Source organism: Daphnia carinata, chromosome 9 (genome assembly GCF_022539665.2).
Source record: "Daphnia carinata strain CSIRO-1 chromosome 9, CSIRO_AGI_Dcar_HiC_V3, whole genome shotgun sequence".
In the NCBI taxonomy this organism is placed as follows: Eukaryota; Metazoa; Arthropoda; class Branchiopoda; order Diplostraca; family Daphniidae; genus Daphnia; species Daphnia carinata.
This window is the reverse complement of record NC_081339.1, coordinates 4,962,640-4,982,463: the sequence shown is the minus strand read 5'-3', so window position 1 is coordinate 4,982,463 and position 19,824 is coordinate 4,962,640. Positions and strand designations below refer to the sequence as shown.

The following is a 19,824-nucleotide window of genomic DNA, read 5'->3' as shown; positions in this document are numbered from 1 at the left end:
GAGAAAATGTCATCGCGGCGTATTTTGATGATGAATGTGTCTTGTGTGTTTACGTGTTTAGGGCTGTGAGCCTTTTATCTGTGTACGTGCCGAGTGTGTGTGTGTGTGTGTGTGTATATCAAATATGGGAGGGAGATATATAGATCGATGATGGGGGGAACAAATCAATTTAATTTAATATATTTTTCATTGTGTGTTTTTTTTAACGTTTTTTTTTTGTCGATGACAAATGGAAGAAAAATTAACAAAAAAGTCGTCTTGTCACACTACTCATCTCAAAGAAAAAGAAACAAAAATTGTGGAGACCTTTTGTTGGGGTTATTTTTTCAAAATTCTTTTTTTTTTTCACTCCTTAATTTAATCCATGCATTGAGTTCAAAAAAAAAAAATTACCAACAAAAGATGAAATAATAATAATAATTAATAATAACAATAATGGATATACGTGTAAAATTCCTTAAAATTTCTTTATATTATGTCTGTGCGTGTATCATCCCCTCCCATCATATTTTTCTTGTTTTTGTTTGCCCCCTTTTTTCGATTTTTTTTTTTTTGAAACTCTCAATACATTTATGGTCCCATGTTGCACATTTTGCATTTGTTCAAACTGAAATGGGAAATAGTCAGAAAAACGAAGCACGTCCCTGTTTTGGATGCACGTCCACTAATTCTTTAAGGTGCAGATCAAAGCTTTCACTCACGAGTGGGCTTTCACGTGTGATCCCCTTTTTCAGGTGTAGCTAACAGGATGGAAGGGCTGTAGATAGCCTCAGACAATTAAGTGCACCGTTCTAAGAAAAAAAGATTTCTCTTCGAGCTTTTTAGCTCTCGGGTTATTCGTCTTTTTGTATGCATGCCTTGCGCTGTTGAATGTAAAGAAACCGAGTCTGCAGGCCTGCCTCATTCATATCGATTGGTTACAGTCAGACGAGTTTGGACAAGAGAGATGCACGGGCCAAACAGGTAATACGTAGGAACTCTCTAGAATATTACCGGGTTTCCACGATTACGTATTAGAGGTACAAGAAAAAGAAATTGAACATTATGTTATGCGAGCATAGAAAAATGTTTTCCGGGTCATTATGGCTTTTATCAGCAGCCCCACTTTTCAAGGTATGTTTCGCATTCTAGTTTCCGGACAATAAAAATACCTTCAAATACCGTATCGTTAAGGTTTCTGTATCAGCAGGTGAGATTTTTTCTAGATGACAGATAAAGTATGAAGGGAACGACCACGAACTTCCAAGTAAAATTAATGGCATATGTTACTTAAATGTTCGTGATTCCCTTCTTGGTAAAGAACTGGTTCCATGATAATTGGTGAGCTTCTTTGTTGTTAAAACTAGTGGCGCCTCTATGTGGCTGTAACTGCAATGACGACAGAACCGAACAGAACGATCAGACTAAGGGTGTAAAATCATTCACATCAATTATATTCGCAATATTATTCATCCACATCCATCTACATCCATCTTTTGTTGTTTTGTTGATAATTTTTTGCTGTTAAGTGTTCATGAATCATTTCTGTTGTTCCAAGAAAAGATTATTTATTTATTCATTTGTCCTTTTTTTAAAATTGTAGCTATGCTGGTACGCAGAAGGTATACCGGTACTAAGAAGGCATTGGTATGGATATCTTTTTGAAGAGCTTTATCAGTAAGTATGGCAATTTGTTAATTTTCCTACGCATGTACCACTTTTGTAGAAGGATTACTTGAATTTTTAATGATGTAAAAATTACGGAGAGCTTCAATAGTTGTTTGGCTGGCATGACTAAATACCTAGTGATTTATAAAAGCTTTATCATTATTTTATTTCACTTCTTTTATCCTTTGTTGTTATTCACATTGGCAGCATTTCATTTAGGATCTTTAATCATTTATTTTACTTTACTTAGCCTTGCTTGGAACTAAATTGTTTTCCTTTTGGATGTAGTCATGTTGCAGCAAGAACTGTCATGAAGATGGATTAACTTAAAGACTGCCACCAAACTCGAAAGGTATCATCTGGCATTGCAAACAGAATAAGTTACTTGCAGAGCTAATGTGTTTTTGAAAAGAAACTACAAGTTTTAAAAAAAATGTGTAAAGGTACTCAATTTCGTGATTTTAAGAATCTGTCTCAGATTATGTTTTTGAACTGCACAGATTTGCCCTCTTCTTGTAGAGGTGTCAAAGACAATTCATGCCTATTCAACACTGTCGTGCCCCCGCGTTGCCTTCTTGTCCAAGCTATGTTACGGCCTGCAACTTTATCCCAATGTTCACGGTATGAATTCATTTTTAGAAATTAAGATGTTATACTGATTTTTATCGAAATTTATGAGGTATCATACGTTGAAAACCATTATCTGATATGTGGACCACATGCCCTGATCGGAATTTGGGGGACACGTCGGATTGTTCATCTGCTGATAATTAAGGTCCGCTTAAAGGTAAATGAAAGTTACCAATGGTCGTGAGATTGACGCCTCGCCAACTGTCTAAAACACGTAACAGTTGAAATTTTTGGCGATTTCTATGAAACAAAATTCATTGAAGTGAAGGTAAAGACCTTAAAAAGCTTCATGGTCACTTCTCGTTTATCAAAATATATAATGTATGTTTATGTTGACATAGCATCATCCGTTTTCTTTATTTTGTGTTTTTGTATTTTTGTTGTTTATCTGTGATTGATTATGTTTTGTGTTTTTTTTTTGTTTTTTGTTTTTTAAATATTTATGTTCATACGATACAGCAGAGGTGGCCAAATTGATTGCTGACCAATACCTCCTAGACCATTCAACCTATTGTTGGTGGTGAATTGGGAGACTATCAGTTCCTTTTACATCCATCACTACCTCTAGGTTTGTTGTGTTTAAATCATAAGTAATACTATAATTGCAAACTTCAATGTAAACTACAAACTTCATCCTAGGACAATATTTCATTATGTGTTTCAAAACACAGTGCTCTGTTGAGCAAACCAGTTCAGCAAAAAAAAAAAAGTCCAATCCTGTGTCTTTTACAAATGAGAAGTTCTATGATGAAAGCCTTTTCTTTGTTTTCAAGTAGTTATTCTAAGATTGGTCTTCGCTCTATCAATTTCAAGGGAAAATTGCTGCGTGAATGCAGGTATTGCTACCGCCTTAAATAATGCAAATGGCACACCACTGGTTAATGTTTTCTCTCCTCGCGTATGAAAAGTAGGTTATGAAATTCGATAGCTGCTGAAAGCTTTTTCTGTTTGGGCGGTAGTTCGAAATGCGTGAATCCCCACATGTTGGTCGAATAACTTCCCGTGAATTTGTTTCATCTTCCAGTTCAGTGGACTTCATTTGGAGCTGCTATATTAAGTTCATGGTAGTCCACCTCTCCTAGTTGAAGCTTTTTTGTTATCTATGTAGTTATTTATTTTCCTGTTTTCCTTTCCGTTCTTATTTGTTTGATATTAGAAGAGCAATCATAGGACGGCAAGATGCCAGGAATCATAAACCAAAAACCGTATTGTACCATATTGAATTGCCCGTTCGTTATAGTAGAATGTATTCGTTCCGCCTGCATTAGTAATTGCACCTTAAAAGAAAATATGTAGAAAATGGACAATACAAAATTAAACAATTTGTAATGAAACTTCATCTCGCTGACTGTAAACAGTGTGCATTGCATTACTGAAATTCTTTGTTACTTCCGGCACACTTCCGGAAATTTACATAAGAGGAAGTAAGGCGTCTACAAAAACAATCAAATCAATCATTCAGTGAGATTGTATCTGAATGTTCTAGAATGCCTATTATATCCGTTTGTAACAAACCCTTGTTGAGTCGAGTAAAACCCAAAAAATAAAACGCTAACGTCGTCTGCCATGTCTGCCATTAGCTACGTCAACATGCCAAAAATTTCGCTCTGTTGATTTTTTAAGTTTTCCCATTACTTCTGCATCTTTAACAAAACGTAAGTAACAAATGAGTATAATACTGATCTAGACGTTACTATTTTGCTTTATTTTTACCATTAAGAAGGTGGAAGCCTGTTATGTTAACAAGCTATGATGATTTGAAGTGTTAAACGAAGATAGCATGCAAGTCAATACTCAGATAGTGCTTTGAAAAATGCAATCTTCTGATATAGCTAGGGTTACATGACTCAAAGTTCTTCTTCACAGCACAACAGAAATATTATTGGTAAATTTTATGCTGAAGTATTTTTTTTTGTTATGACTCTGCCACAAAGAATCGTTTTTAGACTCAAATGAATTTGCTAAACTATCTCGAGTTTGTGCCCACTCATTGAGCTATTACTATTTAAGATATCTGTCTTTTTTCATCTTTATGTTAAGGACTAAATGGCTTATCTATCTTTTTCAGCTTTGTATTCAATATCATAACTTTGGTTTGCATTTGACCTTACCTTGTTTGAACTCATCGAATCTTCATTTAACAAGCGAAATTTTATGGCAAAGCTGTTTGTAACAAGCTGTTGTGAATGGAGGTTGTAGATAAGGAATGTTTGATTGCCGTTCAGCAGAATTTTTTTTTTTTTTTTTTTTGATAATGCACTACTGTTTTACAGAGCAGCATCCTGTGTATCTGTCACATTCATTTTCAGTGTTATGGTCCCAATAATTTCAGGAAATCACCCAAACTTGTTTTCGTTTTCATACTTATGCCCTCTTTTTAACCTAATAGACGATAATGATACTTTGAACACTTTTTTTTTTATCAAATATGATGTTTTTCTTTTTTTGATTTCTTGACATCTGTTACACAGGGCCGATAAGTAAGATTTTCCTGATCGCCTCTACGCAATTTTTGCCTTCGCCTCTACGCTATTGTTGCCTCTGCTATCGCCTCTACGCTATCTTTGCCTTCGCCATCGCCATCCGCCTTCACCATCGCCGTCTTCGCCTTCGCCATCGCCGTCTTCGCCTTCGCCATCGCCGTCTTCGCACTTCGCCATCGCCGTTTTCGCACTTCGCCATCACCGGCTTCGCCTTCGCCGTCTTCGCTATCGCCGTCTTCGCCATCGCCATCGCCGTCTTCGCCATCGCCATCGCCGTCTTCGCCATCGCCATCGCCGTCTTCGCCATCGCCATCGCCGTCTTCGCCATCGCCATCGCCGTCTTCGCCATCGCCATCGCCGTCTTCGCCATCGCCATCGCCGTCTTCGCCATCGCCATCGCCGTCTTCGCCATCGCCATCGCCGTCTTCGCCATCGCCATCGCCGTCTTCGCCATCGCCATCGCCGTCTTCGCCATCGCCATCTTCGCCATCGCCGTCTTCGCCATCACCGTCTCGCCTCTGCCATCGCCTTCTTCGCCTTTGCCATCACCTTCTACGTCTTTGCCATCACCTTCTACGTCTCTGCCATCGCTATCGCCTTTCTCGTCTTTGCCTTTGCTATCGACGTCATCGCAATTTGCCTTCGCCATCGCCTTCACCATTCACAAAAACTCGGCTACAATAGGGCGCGGCTCATCAAACATCCCACGGCGATGGAGGGAGCTCATCGTGGATCGTCTCCATGGTATTATTTTATTTTGTACTGTATAACGTGTCTAGTATATAAGTTAACCCGTTGGCTGCCACGCCGTTTGGTCCCATTTTTTTTGTAGATGTAGGGACTTGGGCGCTGTTCTCCTCATGGCCATGGGGGGAACAGTCGCCATTGCGCCTAATGGCTTTATGCCATTAGGCGCTAGGCAATGCACCATTAGGGACTTCTCTTTGTCGGCATGGTGAGAGATATCCTGGGGTGTGCATTCCCAAAATGGACTCTTTCACCGTGCCAGCCCGGGCTTGTCTTCGGACAAGCCCCACCTTGGTCGGGGATCCTTCCGACTCGACGTGTAGCGAATGTAGTTTAAGCAACCTACGGGTTGCATGGCGTGGCAGCCATCGGGTTAATTTAGTTAAGTGTTTGTATGTATTTATATATGTATTTGTATGTATGTATTTGTATGTACGTATGTATATGTGATGTAAAATAGTGGTGGAATTGAAGGGTGGAGGTGGGACAATAAAAACAATTTCACTTCTAATTTTCCTAGTTTTGTATTTCATTTTACTACATAAACTTTTTCTAACTAATGAAAGTTGGTAAAGTAATGAAAGACCACCTACCAGTTTCGCTGATTCTCCAGCCGTCAAGAGTGTAAGTGAACATCCTTTTTATAATAAAAAAGACATTTACTTTTCGTCTTGGCAAAAAAAAAACAAAGATCTTCACAGTGTGGCAGATCGCTATCTGGTAGGGAGCAAGTTCAAGTTCCAAATCATCTGGAACTTCTGTTTCTTGTGAGTGGGGTAGTAATTTAAGAACACGGAAGTGGTACTGGGTATCTTTTATTACACTAACACAGAACATTAATGGTATTTGTTTCTGTCCGAGGAAGATTTCTGCAACCACCACAGCATGCCAGGTAAATCCCAAGGACCTAAAACAATAGTAACAAAACTACAACAGTTAACAAATAATAACATCATCTAACACTACCTTATCTAAACTGGATTTAAGGGGTCCCGGTTGAGAAAACAATTGCAACGAATTGTCTTCTCTATGTAGCACCTTTGGTCCGAAAGGGGTGTATTTAACTAATGGAGATCAAAAACGTGCTGGCTAAGCCAAGCAATGCTCCTCCTTTAAATAATTTAGAATGTGTTACACAATCGTTTATGAACGAATAGCTGCCATAATACCGTTAAGAACTTACCTTTACCTTTAAGCGCAGATTCAACCCACATAAACCAGGTCTATACACGGCGAAATCGACGGTAACATTTCAAGAAGTAAGACGTTCATTTCATGCTTCCATCATCTGTCCAACGCCACGCGAAATGAAACAGCTGATAGAAATTTTGGCAGAATAGCTGACGTGGTGGCTTTGAAAACGAATCTGAGTTAGCCACTTGTCCACTAGATGTCTTGAACAAATGCATTACAGAATTAACCGATGTCTCACCACTTTGGATGAGAAGTTGGCTCAGTTGTATAGCATCCTTCTAAGAAGCAAAAGACCTAAGGTTCGTATAACAGTGTGGTTAACAAGAGGAAAGTTATTCTTCATGTTGTTAAATTTATATGTGGTAAAATTCCACATGTCTCAGTTCAAATAATAAGGATTACATCATTGATTCTATGTCCTTATAGCTAAATGGTAAAACATTGAACGATGATACCACATGCCTACAGTTCAACTTCTGTTCAGCATATAATTAAATAGTAAGTACAATAAAGAAATCTTTGCTAAATCAACAATTTGTTATGTATATTTTCTTATACTTAAATATTTCTATGTAACCATACAGGTGATTACTCAACATGGGAAAACAACTGTTTTCCCATGTGACGTGTGACTTGTGGGTCTGTGGTTAAGTCGTGGCTATTTTGAGGTCAGATCAAAATTTAAGCCCGACAAAAAATAAGCCTGACTTTTTAGTGTTTTTTTAAACAGATATTCAGGGCTGATTATCATTTGGCAGTGTTGTTTGATTTCGTCTGCTTCAGTAATAGTGTTGACTAAGTGATGGAAGGTACAAGTGTTTAAGGCATTAGATTGTTTACAATTTACAGTAGAGTAAGAAGGGAAAACTAAAGATTCTTTTATCGATTTACTAAGGAACAAATCAAGTGTTCGAGCATTCTTATTCTCATTCTACAGGCTTTGCTTTTGTGCCATGTTTAACAATGTTAAAGTGAAACACAACTTTGTTGTGGCCTTGTGGAAAACAAAGATCTCTTACTCAGAAAGAAAGACTCTTTACTGGACAGGAACACACTGCTTAACACACGATTTCTTCGTAGGATTGATTATCGTTTCATATGTCTGGTGACAAAATTTTTGAGCCTAAGGCACTACCTTGGTTGATGGCATTTCGATATATTTGTAATAATTGAAAACAGACATTTACAATTAATTTGCAGCAACCTTTTTTGAAGAAAAAATAAAAGAAAAAAAGAAAGAAATTTCCTGAGTAGAAAGACCTGTTTTTAGTGAAATTATAGGTATATTTAATTATATGAAATATGTATGTACACACAAAATTGCTTAGTTTATCAACCTTACCATCCGTAAATCCTCCCCCTTTCAATTGACTTGGTTTTGCCCTCTAGTGTCTCTCGTCTGCTTCTCGTCTCGTCTTCCATGCTGCCCTTTGTGTCTGACAAATACACAACGGTCCGAACAGTATTTGGAATTGTGGTAATGGTTGTCTTTTGTTTAGACGCTAAATGCGCCACCGCTCCGCAACCAAAGCAGGTAGAAAAAAACGAAAAAGCAAAAAAAAAAAAAAAACGAAGTCGGTTCTGTCAAAAAAACATCCTGCAGAAAAATTGTGGTTTTGACGTACAAATGCAAGGAATTGGCAGGTTGAAAAAAGAAGGCGGTTGCGTTAAAAAATATCCTGCAGAAAAATTGTGGATTCGACGTACAAATGACGGCGTAGTAACAAAACGTCCGTCTGAGAAAAAAAAATTGGTTTTCGGGTATATTAGGTATTGGTATTCAGTAAAGGCAAGTGGCCTGGGTCTTGGCTTCGATGTTCTGAGCCAGTGAGTGGTCAGGAAAATAAAAAGAGGCTTGCTTTTTTTTTTCCAAGTCCAAATCGTATTCTTAAATTCACTATTAGTAATAGTAGTATTGAAATATGTGAAATAGCTCAACGGTATAGCATCGGCTTCAGAAGCCGTAAGTCTAGGGTTCAATACTCAGATTCGCCAGGCACGCTTTTTCTTCATAGCACACGTTTATTTGTCGAAATAACGAAAAATGGCAAAAAAAGGAAAAATTCTTTCTTCTCGAGGATCGGTACCATCGCAGATTTTTTTTGGGACGCTCAGGGCAGCAATCCAGATTTTTTTCTGGAACGACTGCGCCAAGCAATATGAACCATCCTAGGATTCGAACCACAGACCTTTCGCACTGTAGGACAGCACGCTACCGGTATGCCATAACTTTCCTTACGTACATAGTTTGAGATTTTGATAGCTATGTAGTTTTTTGATAAATAAAAAAAAAGCATTAAAATTGGATTTCCTTAAACAAAACGAATTTGTTCTGTAATGAGGTATATGGGTTAGCAAAATAAACACGTAATCAAACTTTTAAACACACACTGCATGTTCGCAAGTTCAAAGATGTTCTTGGAGACGAATTTTGGTTTTGGATTACTCCAAAATAAGCCAACCAAGTGAACGACATTGAATTAATCCCCACTCTCTTGAACTTCAGCGGGCAAGGCAGCAAATCCAGGCTTATCGCCGAACTGCGAATAGATTAAATTAGACCTGCAAGTAATAAAAACTATCAAGGTCTTAACTTACTTGGTGCATATCTTGACTAGCAAAACCCTCCTTGAGTCCAAGGGGCGCTAAAGACGTAACCCGTTCCACTCATGCCTGAGACCATCGCTTGCATGAATGGCGGTACATCGGCGTTGGACTAAAAAAAAAAATACGTAGGATTATTAATTACGAACACATGGGCAGAGAAATATAATTAGATGTCAAACTGGAGGAGGTTCTTACCTTAGTTAACACAGACACCAACTTTCCAGCGTTAGGGCCATCTCTTTCTTCGTCAAAGAACCTTTTTGATTTTCCAACATTTCCCACGCGGCCCGTTCGACCAACACGATGAACATACTCTTCAATATCAGTTGTTAAGTCATAATTTACGACATAGTTGACACCGGCAATATCTAGGAAAACCAATACAAACATAAAATACGTAAAAAACGGACGAAGAACCCATAAAGTATTACCTAAACCACGGACAGCAACTTTAGTGGCCACGAGAATATTCCTAATACCATTTTTGACGTCCCGAAGCGCTTGCTCGCGCTGACTCTGCAGACGATCACCATGGATGCTGGTAGACTAGACATTTAAAGTTAAGTTACCTTGCCCAATTCGCAACAGGTTCTTGTAAAACTGTAGGGATCTTGTAAAACTTCGATCAGCTTAGCTCTCTTTTCTGTTTTCAAGCACTGAAAAAAAAAAAGCTGTTCAACATCTGGACTGGTGCCACCGACAATGCCTATTGTGACGAATGTGTAGTCTTTCATGTACGTTGCAGCCAGCGCTTGTACTTCATCTGGGAATGTAGCCGAACACATACAATCACGACGGATTCCCTACAGAGAAAGAAATAGTATTACATCAGTCAAATCTCAAACTCGAAAGCCATCGAGAACATACTTTCGAATGCATCGTTGAATGGTTGACATTTTTTTTTTCAAAATTGGGGCCGAAACCCATATCAAGCATTCGATCAGCTTCGTTCAAAATTTAAAACCTAACCCCCGAGAAATCAAATACTCCACGGTCGAGAAAATCCTTGAGTCGCTCCGCGGTCGCGACAAGAATATTGCACCCAGCTTGAAGATTTGACCGCTGATGGTTCGTGACAGTTCCTCCATATATAATCAGACTTTAAAACCGAATAGTGGGAGAATTTATACGCCTCGCGGTGAATTTGAATGGCCAATTCACGGGTGGGTGTGACAATTACAACTTCTAGTTCTTGCCCCATGGCATGAGACGTACCAGCAACACCTTGTTCTAACAATATGTTCGTAACCGGTGCCAAGTACGCCGCCTACGTGAAAAAATGTAAAATTTTAGATGATTTCATCGACGAATATCACGAAGGGTTTGTTGAGTATCTTAGATGCAATTGGACCTTTTAGTAGTCGCAATCACCGACGTGCCCATTCAAAATTACTTTTACTTCAACTTACCCAGTTCATACCGACCCATTTGAATGAAATCAGTACGAGGGCATCAAGGTTTCACAATTGTACAGCGTTAACTAATTGGAGTACCGTTTTGCTGGAGCCCGTGACAGCACAAGCAATTCAATCTCTTTTGGCAAGAATAACTGCAACTGAAGCTTTTTGAACAGGTGTTGGTTTTATGCAGCCAGAATTCTTAATGTTTTGAAGTAGTAGTTAGCGCAGGCCGGCTTCTTCGAATGATGTTATTTATTAAGGTACATCTCATCCTGAAACCTAAAGCAAACCCAATAGATATTTTTTTATCATAAAATACAGTTTCGAGAAATGGCTTACCTGGAGGACGACTTTATCAAAATTGTTAAAGCGTTCCCCACAGACGATGCCCTTAAACAGTTCCTTTTCATCGCATGTCACAGCTTCCTAAATATATTGCTCACGCGGCTTTCCATCTTCCGTCAATTCATTGAATAGATTCGGGCAGCCTTTCGAGGTGTGGCCAGCTGCATGACACTAGGGGTAAAACAATGAACACTGGAACATTAAATATTTTTGTGAAGATACAATTGATGTTTACATCGTAACACTTGCTGCCACCAAAGCATCCTCCTTGAGCAAAATCTCTTGCTACATTGCCCTCTTCTTCGTTAAAAATGAGCACTAAAAATGTTGTTTTTTTGTTTACCTCATGGCAGGTACCACTTCCATCACCAACCGCAGCCGTCTAGTGGACAATCATTCGAGAAATGTCACCCTTCCCCACACTATAAAAAGAACCAAGAAGTTAAGTTCTAACACATTTTTCGATATTTCGAGAATCGAAAAAAATCAAAAACAAAACAGCAAACGTTTTAGTATATACACACCTTTTTTTTTTTCAATTATCAATGATCATGTTGATTACGTGGACTACCAGTACCTTACAGTTTGCTGTTGACCAGTACAATCCAAGGCAACAAAGACAATGCCATACAATTTAAAGTGATCTTGAAGCCAACTTTATGTCAGGGCAAACCTCCAGCAGACATTGAGCTGAAATATAACAAAATGTGTAATAACGAACTGTATTCATGAAATTCACAGCAAAATTTGATGTGTAAGCTATTATTTATTTTAATTGTTATTTACAAAAAAGCAGCATGGTAATATTCTTTCCACGCTACTTATTGCTATATGTAAAAAAGCTAACTAACAGCCAATACTGTTTTTCCTGGTTTTCAATTTTGTTTCAAATTGGGAATATCAGGTCTGTGACAGAAAAGCAACTTTGGAAGCACAGAAATTTACAAAACCTACAGGAGCAATTTTCCTAATGTCTGCTAAAGCCAAAAAACTATGAAAAGCAGACAATACAGTTGCAAATTGGATTTCAGTGACGACTACACGAATAAAAAGTTGGGTAGAAGACGTTCATTATCATGCAAAATAAGATACGTACCATAAATGGCGGAGGCTCCTGGCCTTAAGACCTGCTGACCGCCCATCGGACTTTCCTTTGGCTATTTCTGTGTTTATTGCTGTTTGGCTCGCAGTATAAAAGGTTGGGACGCAGATTCGTCAAGGATCAGATGCTCGCCACTCGTGAATTGGATAATAAGACTCTCCGGATATAAGTGCCGCTAGAAACAAACATAAAAAAAAAATGATTTTGCCAGTAAGTTCAAACGAAAACACAAATGAAGTTTGCGTTTAACTTACGTGACTAAGATCAAGTGTGTGCCACTAATATCTATTACTATCACCAGGTGACTCTGATGTGCGCCATCACGGCAGCGACGTCGACATCTATGGACGCTCTTCCTGCTCAGTTTGCCCAACCCGACAGCGAATCGTTGAATTTTTCCGAAGGTCAGTTTAGAACAATTTGCCTTTTTCGGTGCGAGGATTGAGGTTTCTTTTTAAACATTACACAGCTCGTATGCTTTGGTCCAATTGCCGGGGAAAGAGGCTAGATACCCTCACTCTCTATAAACACATAACGCCTCGTGAATGCGTCGAAATGGGAGGCGATTGCTGTGCAACTAACGCGGATGGAATTGGAAACGGTAAACCGAACAGATACTCTACAAAGCCACTTTGATTTGCATATCATAACATCCCTAAGTTCGTAGGAAGCGATGACCCGAGGACCATGTCATCTGACAAATGCTACGGTTGCTATAACAGCACAATTAAAGTCAAATGCACGGGAAAACTTGTGCGGAGTCAAAGCGGCTTTTTCCAAGATTGGTGGGTGAATTCTAAAAATTGCATCAAAGCAGGAGGATTATGCTGTGACGGTACTAAAACATCCGGTAAATCCTAAAGTGATAAAATTCCTGTTTCGCACCGTCGTAGACGTTTTCAAAATGTTCTTCTAGACAATCCAGCCATCTTCGATCCGAACGACTACCCAAACGCGGATTTCTGTCTAAATTGCTATTCTGGCTCGGTACGAAATACGACAGAGATGGACGGCATCTGGGAGAAGGTGGTGACATCCTGTTCTGGCCAGCTGATAGCCAACAACGACTACAAGGCTAACACGTGCATGCGTTTTGGTGGCAGTTGTTGTGACGATGACACATCAACGAATTCCAATTTTGGTAAGGAGTCCAACAAGACTAAACAAACAAAAACATGAGGAGACAATGACCATTATTGAAAATGAATTGATTAATACCATCTCTTTGTACGTACGATACAGGTGGCAATGCCTTCAGGGCTTCTACGTTCCCAGATTCCAGGTGCAACAGCTGCTTTACTGGCGAGCCAAAAGAAATCGGTGCACCCCTGCGAAAATAAGAAAGAGGAAAAATTTATTTAAAAAACAGCAATAACAAAACGCAGATTCACGACAACCTTAAAAATGAAATATTTCCAGTCAGTAACTCAATCGATTGTTAATAAACGCGTCAAATGGAGCCATTTTGTAATCACTTTATCCCTCCCTCCGTTACATCGTCGAAAAGGTGACATTGACCTCGAGGAATTCCAAGTTTGGCATTCACCAGTTTCGGATTTTCAGGAAGCGTCATACCCGTACGTTTTCGTCCGTCCGTTCGTCTGAAAAACAAATGATGTCATCAATCTCTTGGCCTAATATAGTGATCATCAATGTTTTCTGTAATGTCTCTACAATGGCGATGATTAAGGTTTATTACACGTAGTACTCAACCTTTTTTTTTTCCTGTACAGTGTAATCAGCAGCAACCGGAATTCCTTGTAAGGCAACAGGCACGAGTTCAGCGGGTGTTCAGGCCTCATTGGCCTGCCCTCGGCTGATGAGTTTTTTTAGGTTCGTTGACCGGGCTAACATGCCTAGGTATATTATCGATTTCGTTTCTTCTTGCACTTAATTTTGGGTAGTTTTTTTTCTCTGGCAGCTAATCTCTTTTACTGCGACCATGATCTGTAGACAAAGAAATAAATAAATAAATGAAAATTGGAGAAGTTTGTTTGAAATCATTCGAGCAGCCAAAAAACCAGAAGAATGTGGCAACCAATTATTTAGTCAAAGTCAAACTTTTTGCTCAAAACGTCCCTTAAAACCATCGGCAAAAAAAAGAAAACAAATTTAGAATTTTAGAAGTTAAAATGAAATTTGCTTAATTTTCAAGTTTTCTTTCACCTGGTCTAAGTTAAATTCGATCAAGGTCCAGAGGATACATGTTTCTAAACGTATTCGTAACATGTCTGTGCCAACGTATTCCTAAATAGCTGACAGATAAAAACTGCTATCAAGATTACATCAACATCAAAGATTCATCCCCCTAAAGACTGAAAATTAGCAATTCGTTCCAAGATAAATTTGACTTGAATTACCTCTCAGGTCTTATGTTTTTGCCCAATACGGAATAATGCGTGAATTTATTCATGACGGACATCACTTTGTTTTTTTGTGCACGCAACTTTTATTCGAGTGGATAGTTGCCATTGGCTGTGCTCGGAGCCAGTTGGAAGACTGTGCCAAATTAATTTGCATCGAAAGTCCTGGAACAATTTAAATAATTATTAGTGTTATTATTTTCAATTTAGAAGTATAGAGCCTTTTGTACATTGGATAACAAAATCAATTGTGATTAAATAAAAAATTCGTCGTTAATCGCAAACGATAAAAATTAAAAATGAATGCTTAGTTAATTAAATTCGAAACATGAGCCACATTCTCTGCTACTACGTACATTTCTTGGGAACGCGTGGGATGAAAAACACGTGACTTGAGGAATGTCATTAAAAATGCCACATAATATTAATATAAAGTCTAGGAAAATAATAAAGAGCGATAGCTTGGAATGACCTCGCTGCTCAAAATGTGATGGACCGATAACACATAAAATCGTCCGGCATAATCGTATAACTCATTAACGGGATTCTAAGAAAAAACAAAACAAAACAAAATAAAAAGTTAGAATGCTTCACCGACAGCGATTCTTAAAACTTGTGTAAGAAATACGTAAACGTAAGAATTCCTTTCTAACAAACTAGAAGAAATCGGGGACACATCAGGTGAATAATCTAAAAACCTAGTGATGTAGGTGAGCAATAACAGGATTTTCTTGTCCAATTCCAATTGTGATTCAATCGTATGGACAAACACGGAAACAAAAATTTACGTGCGTTCAAAGGGCAATAACCTAATCAAAACTTTGGATTTCTGGACATGCTTTTAAACGAGACGAATCGAGGCATAACAGGCCAAATCATGCCCTTTCGAAATCACTGTTCCACGTAAGCAGGAAATCAACGTTCAACACATCGAATATTAACCTTCAACGAATTCCGTCTCGCGTAGCATTTCTGGTCTACTCGTTTTTTACCTGTGTCTGTAAAAAGGAATAATCTAAAACGACAAACAATTTAAAAATTACAAAACGAATCGTGCGTAGCGAACAGAAGTTTTTCATTTGGTTTACTGGTTCAGTAATTGAGATGTAACCTGCGCAAAACCGACAACAAATGGAATTTTTAAGTCTCGGTACAGTTGCCCTCCTGAGGAGGCACATAACGATGGAGGAGGGCCTCCTCCATGGTTATGTGCGTCAAAATATTTGGGGAGCAGAACTGGTCGTGCTGACACTTTCCCCGAATTTTTTTACAATTCACGGGATGTGAAATGTCTCTCCGTCTCTAGTTGCCAAAAAAGGTTTTTTTTTTTGCTAGAATTTCTTGATTATTGATCACGAATGAACGCCAAACACGTAAATAAACTGCAGAAGCCTTAAATTTAAAGTATGTTTATACCTCAATTCCTTTTTTTCCCCATCAGCACATAATTAAACGCACTCCATTGCTTACGATTTTGGAAAATGATACGACGCTCTTTTAATGATCACAATCTCAAAAGGAAAATTCAAACAAAAACGAGCAACGGTAGAATCCAGTGGGGAACGAGAGGAACAGGTTTTTGTTCTAGGAGGTTTACATTAAAGTTCTTACACTTCAAGTGTTGTTCATGTGCCAAAACAGATCAATCGAACTGATTTCATACTTTTAAGGGAGAACCAAGAAAAGGGGACCACCAAAACCGTCCGCAAATGAAAAATGGCCACACGAAACAGTTTTTTGTGCGTGCCTAGCTGACAATGGCGTTCGTTTAAAGTCATATAACGGGAAACCAATCGTTGGGTTGAAAGGTAATTTGTTGGATATGCGTACTGTATTGTTTTGAAGACAGGCACTCACTTACCTCACTTTTAGCAGACGATAGCGTTCTGCTTCTCCATCAGTGCGGTGAGGTTGCCAGCGCCATCTATTGTCCATTCTGTCCAAACCCAAATCGTTTGGACGATGTCTCCAAACAGTCCATCAGAATACTGCCTATAAAAAGAAAAATAATATTCAATAAACAAATGGGAAATCGACAAAAATCAGGCTTTTTTTTTTAAAGAGGTTATTCATTAAAAATAAACAAATAAAATAGAGGGGAGTTGATGCCTCCTCCTTGCTATCTCCAACCAAAAACTATAAGCTATTTTACTTCTCAAATAAACTCTTGGTTCTTTAAAGTTTGCCAAATCCAATGGTTAAAATTAAAAAATGATTATTTAACATTTGATACTGACTGTCCTAAACGAAGAGAGGAGAAGAAAATAACGTTGTATTAACGGAATGATGAAAGACAGAGTGTGTAAGAGTTTCCCCAACTCAAAATCGAGGTCCATTCTGCCAACAAAAATGTTTGATTGCTGTCGATTAGAAGGCAATCTCGAAAAAGCCTCTCCCCTCAAACCTGTTGATGTTCCAAAGTAAGAAAAAAAAATTGTGTTCTGTAGCCAAATACGATTAAAAAGCTATTGCAAGGGATCGACGACCTAATTATGAAACATCCTTAAACTTTCGGCAACGGTCATCGAAAACCGGAAAAACTCGTTCTCGTTTATTTCGGCAGAGAAAATGCATTATTTTCTTCTGCCCACAAGTAGGAGGCAAATTCGAATAGGGCCTCTAGTTGACCTTAAGGGCATCTATGCTCTAGTACCTCCAAAAAAAAACACAAAAAACTGTTCCAATTTGATTTGCCCGCCTCCATGGACACGAGCTTAAAGTCGCATTCTTTTTTTTTTGTTCCAGGCAGATTCTTGTTTGTGTTTTTTTTTTACTGCATGTATGGAGGGGTGTGGGAACACATTAGTCGGTGCTAGCATATATAAGAGCCACCAAGTACCAATCGAAGATTCATTGTTCGGCAGAGTGACATAACACAAGTACTCGGTCCAGCATAATCGGAATGAATTCGTTAGTAAGTCACAGTTCGAATCGATATCGCAATTCTTTCAGCCTAAAATAGTGCTTTAATTTTCTATCGTTTAAATAAGGTCATCTTAATGAGCGTAGTGGCGATGGTCGCATCTGCACCGACGGATACGAAAAACACAGTTATTGACGTGGATGGGCCAGAAGGCCGTCACGTGCAGACGGGCGAGCCTGGCAAAGTAGTTTCAGGATACTTTGCGTGAGTGCTAACATTTAAAACAATTTTATTTAAAGCAACCAACGTAAATCAAATTTTTTTTTTTTTTTTCTTTTTCGATCGAGGTTGCAGTTCACGAAATACAGATGGCGTTGAATACAAGACAACGTACGAGGCCGACGAGAAAAGTTTCCGCGCGAGGGGACTGTATTTGCCCGTCTCTCCGGCCGTCTCATCCGCTCGTCTACCCGCCACATTCCCAGTTCGTTATCCATCGCCCGCCTTTTCCAGCTACGGTTACCGTTACGGCCCTCAAAATTTTTTGCCCTTCTTTTACCCGACTTACCCGCAAGGTAAAGCCGAAATGATAATTCATTCAATTTCAATTCACTTTGACTCTTTTTCAATTTTGAAATCATCAAGACAAATATTTAGCGGGTGACGAGTCACTGTCGTACGATAATTTGGCATACAAACACGACGACGAATTTCCTTTTTCTGAAGCAGAGGAATTCGCCATGGCTCAAGACGATCAAGTGCCGTTGACGGAACAAGAAATTGCCAACCTGACCGAACGTGGATTGTTGACGCCCATGCTCATGCCATTCATCTTGATGAACAAGAAGAAAATTTTGATGATGATGCTTATCAATAAGATGTTGATGGCTATGGGTTAAGAGATTCGATTAAAATGCTTCGCTCTCGTCTTCCTTGACGCTTCCGAATTTGATGTTCAAATTTGAGGAAATGTCCCATTTGTAATCTCGCTAGCTTTATTTAATGTGTTTTGTTAATCACCGCGCACGACAAATACATCTTTTTTTTGTTGAAGCAACTTTCTAATGCTTTCGTCTTTAAAAAGTATGTCAAGGGTATTGAATGCACACTCTAAAAATAAAAGGTTAACCCAAAAGAATTACGCAACGTACGATTGGGGGAGGTTTTGGTCTTTTTACCGAATGCAAAATAAAAAAAGAATGACATCCTTTTTCTTTTGATTAACAGATTCTGGCTGGATGAAGGGGACCCTTTCGAAAAGGCGATCTTGTTTGATTACATGGTCAGTAAAAAACTGGAAAGACATGTTCTGAAAATGCACTGATCTTTGTGTTTCGTTTGACACCGTGTCACTGGCTAATGCGGAAGCCGGGCCTCAACTTCACCTCACGACAATTTATTTCACAACTACATTTTTTAGCATTTTAGATGCGTTTTACTCTCGTCCATCAAAGAAACGTTTGCAGTTGCATCCTTTTTTGGTCTTCAACTGCCCCCCCCCCCTCGAAGTTGGTGTACGGCGGGCCAGGTGAACGCTAGTATAAAAAGGGCAGTTCCTCGACAGCCCAGGATTCATTTCCAGGTAGTTCAACGACGCAAATTCAAATCGTCCCCAGTTCAAGATGAAACTTCTCGTGAGTCAACATTTTGTTCCATTTTTGCGGGCTAATCTGGCATAGGTTATCGGTTTAACTTTAACGGCATTGACAGGTAATCTTAATAAGCGCCGTGGCGATGGTCGCATCAGCACCGACAGAAACGAAAGACGCAGTTATCAACGTGGAAGGACCAGAAGGCCGTCACGTGCAGACGGGAGAGCCTGGCAAAGCCGTTTCTGGATACTTTACGTGAGTTTTCACTTTGAATTGAATTAAAGACAAATACAAAATGCTCATTGATTTGCGTGGTTCAGTTCACGAGATAAAGATGGCGTTGAATACAAGACAACGTACGAGGCTGACGAGAAAGGCTTCCGCGCCACGGGATCGCATTTGCCCGTCTCTCCGACCGAGTCGTTCGCCCGTCCTCCCATCGCTTGGCCCGTTCATTACCCAATTTCTGCTTTCCCCATCTACGGTTCCCGCTATGGTCCGCAAAATTATTTGCCCTTCCCTTACCCAATCTACCAGCACGGTAAAGTCAAATGGTGTTCTTTTATTTTGCGCTATTTCGATCTGATTGATTTTTAATTTCCAATTCATTTAAAAAAAACAACTAAAAGGCAAATATTTGGAGGGCGAAGATTCTTTGGCGTACGACAACACGAGATTTAAACAAGGAGAAAGCGGATTTCCTCTTTCTGAAGACGAGATTCTTGCCCTAGCACAAGACGCTCAAAGTTCGCTAACGCCAGAACAAATTGCGACTCTAACACAACGCGGTCCGCTAATGTCCATCTTGATGCCACTCATCGTGTCGGGCAAGATAAACGCGTTGCTCACGA

At 39.2% G+C, this 19,824-nt stretch overlaps 4 protein-coding genes, 2 long non-coding RNA genes and 1 pseudogene across 8 annotated transcripts in view; 5 read left to right on the top strand and 2 right to left on the bottom strand.

Moving 5' to 3' along the window:
- Positions 1–980: 980 nt before the first annotated feature.
- Positions 981–3,574, top strand: LOC130688834 (uncharacterized). 3 transcript variants are annotated; one of them, XR_009000556.2, is made up of 8 exons: positions 981–1,113; positions 1,583–1,656; positions 1,936–1,999; positions 2,148–2,434; positions 2,737–2,845; positions 2,917–3,113; positions 3,186–3,341; positions 3,434–3,574. It is a non-coding gene; the product is annotated as an uncharacterized LOC130688834 (long non-coding RNA). The 3 variants fall into 3 exon arrangements; XR_009000553.2 differs by having other exon boundaries at positions 3,189–3,574; XR_009000554.2 differs by having other exon boundaries at positions 3,186–3,574.
- A 2,736-nt stretch (positions 3,575–6,310) lies between these two features.
- On the bottom strand, positions 6,311–6,799 carry LOC130688835 (uncharacterized). The gene is made up of 3 exons (XR_009000559.2): positions 6,691–6,799; positions 6,474–6,617; positions 6,311–6,414 (listed from the first exon to the last, which is right to left on the bottom strand). It is a non-coding gene; the product is annotated as an uncharacterized LOC130688835 (long non-coding RNA).
- Positions 6,800–9,003: 2,204 nt separating this feature from the next.
- On the bottom strand, positions 9,004–12,195 carry LOC130688490 (ATP-dependent RNA helicase vasa-like; annotated as a pseudogene).
- The window catches only part of LOC130688828 (uncharacterized), a 43,639-nt gene continuing 35,914 nt past the window's right edge, over positions 12,100–19,824 (top strand). Inside the window, exon 1 of the mRNA XM_057511835.2 lies at positions 12,100–12,105. The gene's annotated coding sequence lies outside the window, so the exon portion shown is untranslated. The remainder of the gene's footprint in view (positions 12,106–19,824) is intronic.
- Positions 12,226–13,561, top strand: LOC132088358 (uncharacterized). Its single transcript, XM_059497099.1, has 6 exons — positions 12,226–12,365; positions 12,457–12,559; positions 12,625–12,756; positions 12,823–13,005; positions 13,072–13,296; positions 13,398–13,561. The coding sequence occupies exons 1-6, from the start codon at positions 12,354–12,356 to the stop codon at positions 13,493–13,495; spliced, it is 753 nt and encodes a 250-aa protein (XP_059353082.1). The 5' UTR covers positions 12,226–12,353; the 3' UTR covers positions 13,496–13,561.
- On the top strand, positions 17,390–18,324 carry LOC130688825 (uncharacterized). Its single transcript, XM_057511832.2, has 4 exons — positions 17,390–17,432; positions 17,509–17,645; positions 17,736–17,956; positions 18,027–18,324. Exons 1-4 carry the CDS (start codon positions 17,421–17,423, stop codon positions 18,278–18,280), a joined length of 624 nt encoding a protein of 207 aa, XP_057367815.1. The 5' UTR covers positions 17,390–17,420; the 3' UTR covers positions 18,281–18,324.
- Positions 19,073–19,570, top strand: LOC130688827 (endocuticle structural glycoprotein SgAbd-1-like). Its single transcript, XM_057511834.2, has 2 exons — positions 19,073–19,228; positions 19,294–19,570. The coding sequence occupies exons 1-2, from the start codon at positions 19,116–19,118 to the stop codon at positions 19,568–19,570; spliced, it is 390 nt and encodes a 129-aa protein (XP_057367817.2). The 5' UTR covers positions 19,073–19,115.

Excerpts from the sequence above, each read along its gene's own strand:
- LOC130688825 (XM_057511832.2), top strand. Across the intron at positions 17,646-17,735 it reads GTAGTTTCAGGATACTTTGC|TTCACGAAATACAGATGGCG; the intron begins GTGAGTGCTAAC and ends TCGAGGTTGCAG. Across the intron at positions 17,957-18,026 it reads TTACCCGACTTACCCGCAAG|ACAAATATTTAGCGGGTGAC; the intron begins GTAAAGCCGAAA and ends GAAATCATCAAG.
- LOC132088358 (XM_059497099.1), top strand. Across the intron at positions 12,757-12,822 it reads CGCGGATGGAATTGGAAACG|GAAGCGATGACCCGAGGACC; the intron begins GTAAACCGAACA and ends CTAAGTTCGTAG. Across the intron at positions 13,297-13,397 it reads ATCAACGAATTCCAATTTTG|GTGGCAATGCCTTCAGGGCT; the intron begins GTAAGGAGTCCA and ends CGTACGATACAG.
- LOC130688827 (XM_057511834.2), top strand. The coding sequence starts at position 19,116 with ATGGTCGCATCAGCACCGACAGAAACGAAAGACGCAGTTATCAACGTG. Across the intron at positions 19,229-19,293 it reads GCCGTTTCTGGATACTTTAC|TTCACGAGATAAAGATGGCG; the intron begins GTGAGTTTTCAC and ends TGCGTGGTTCAG.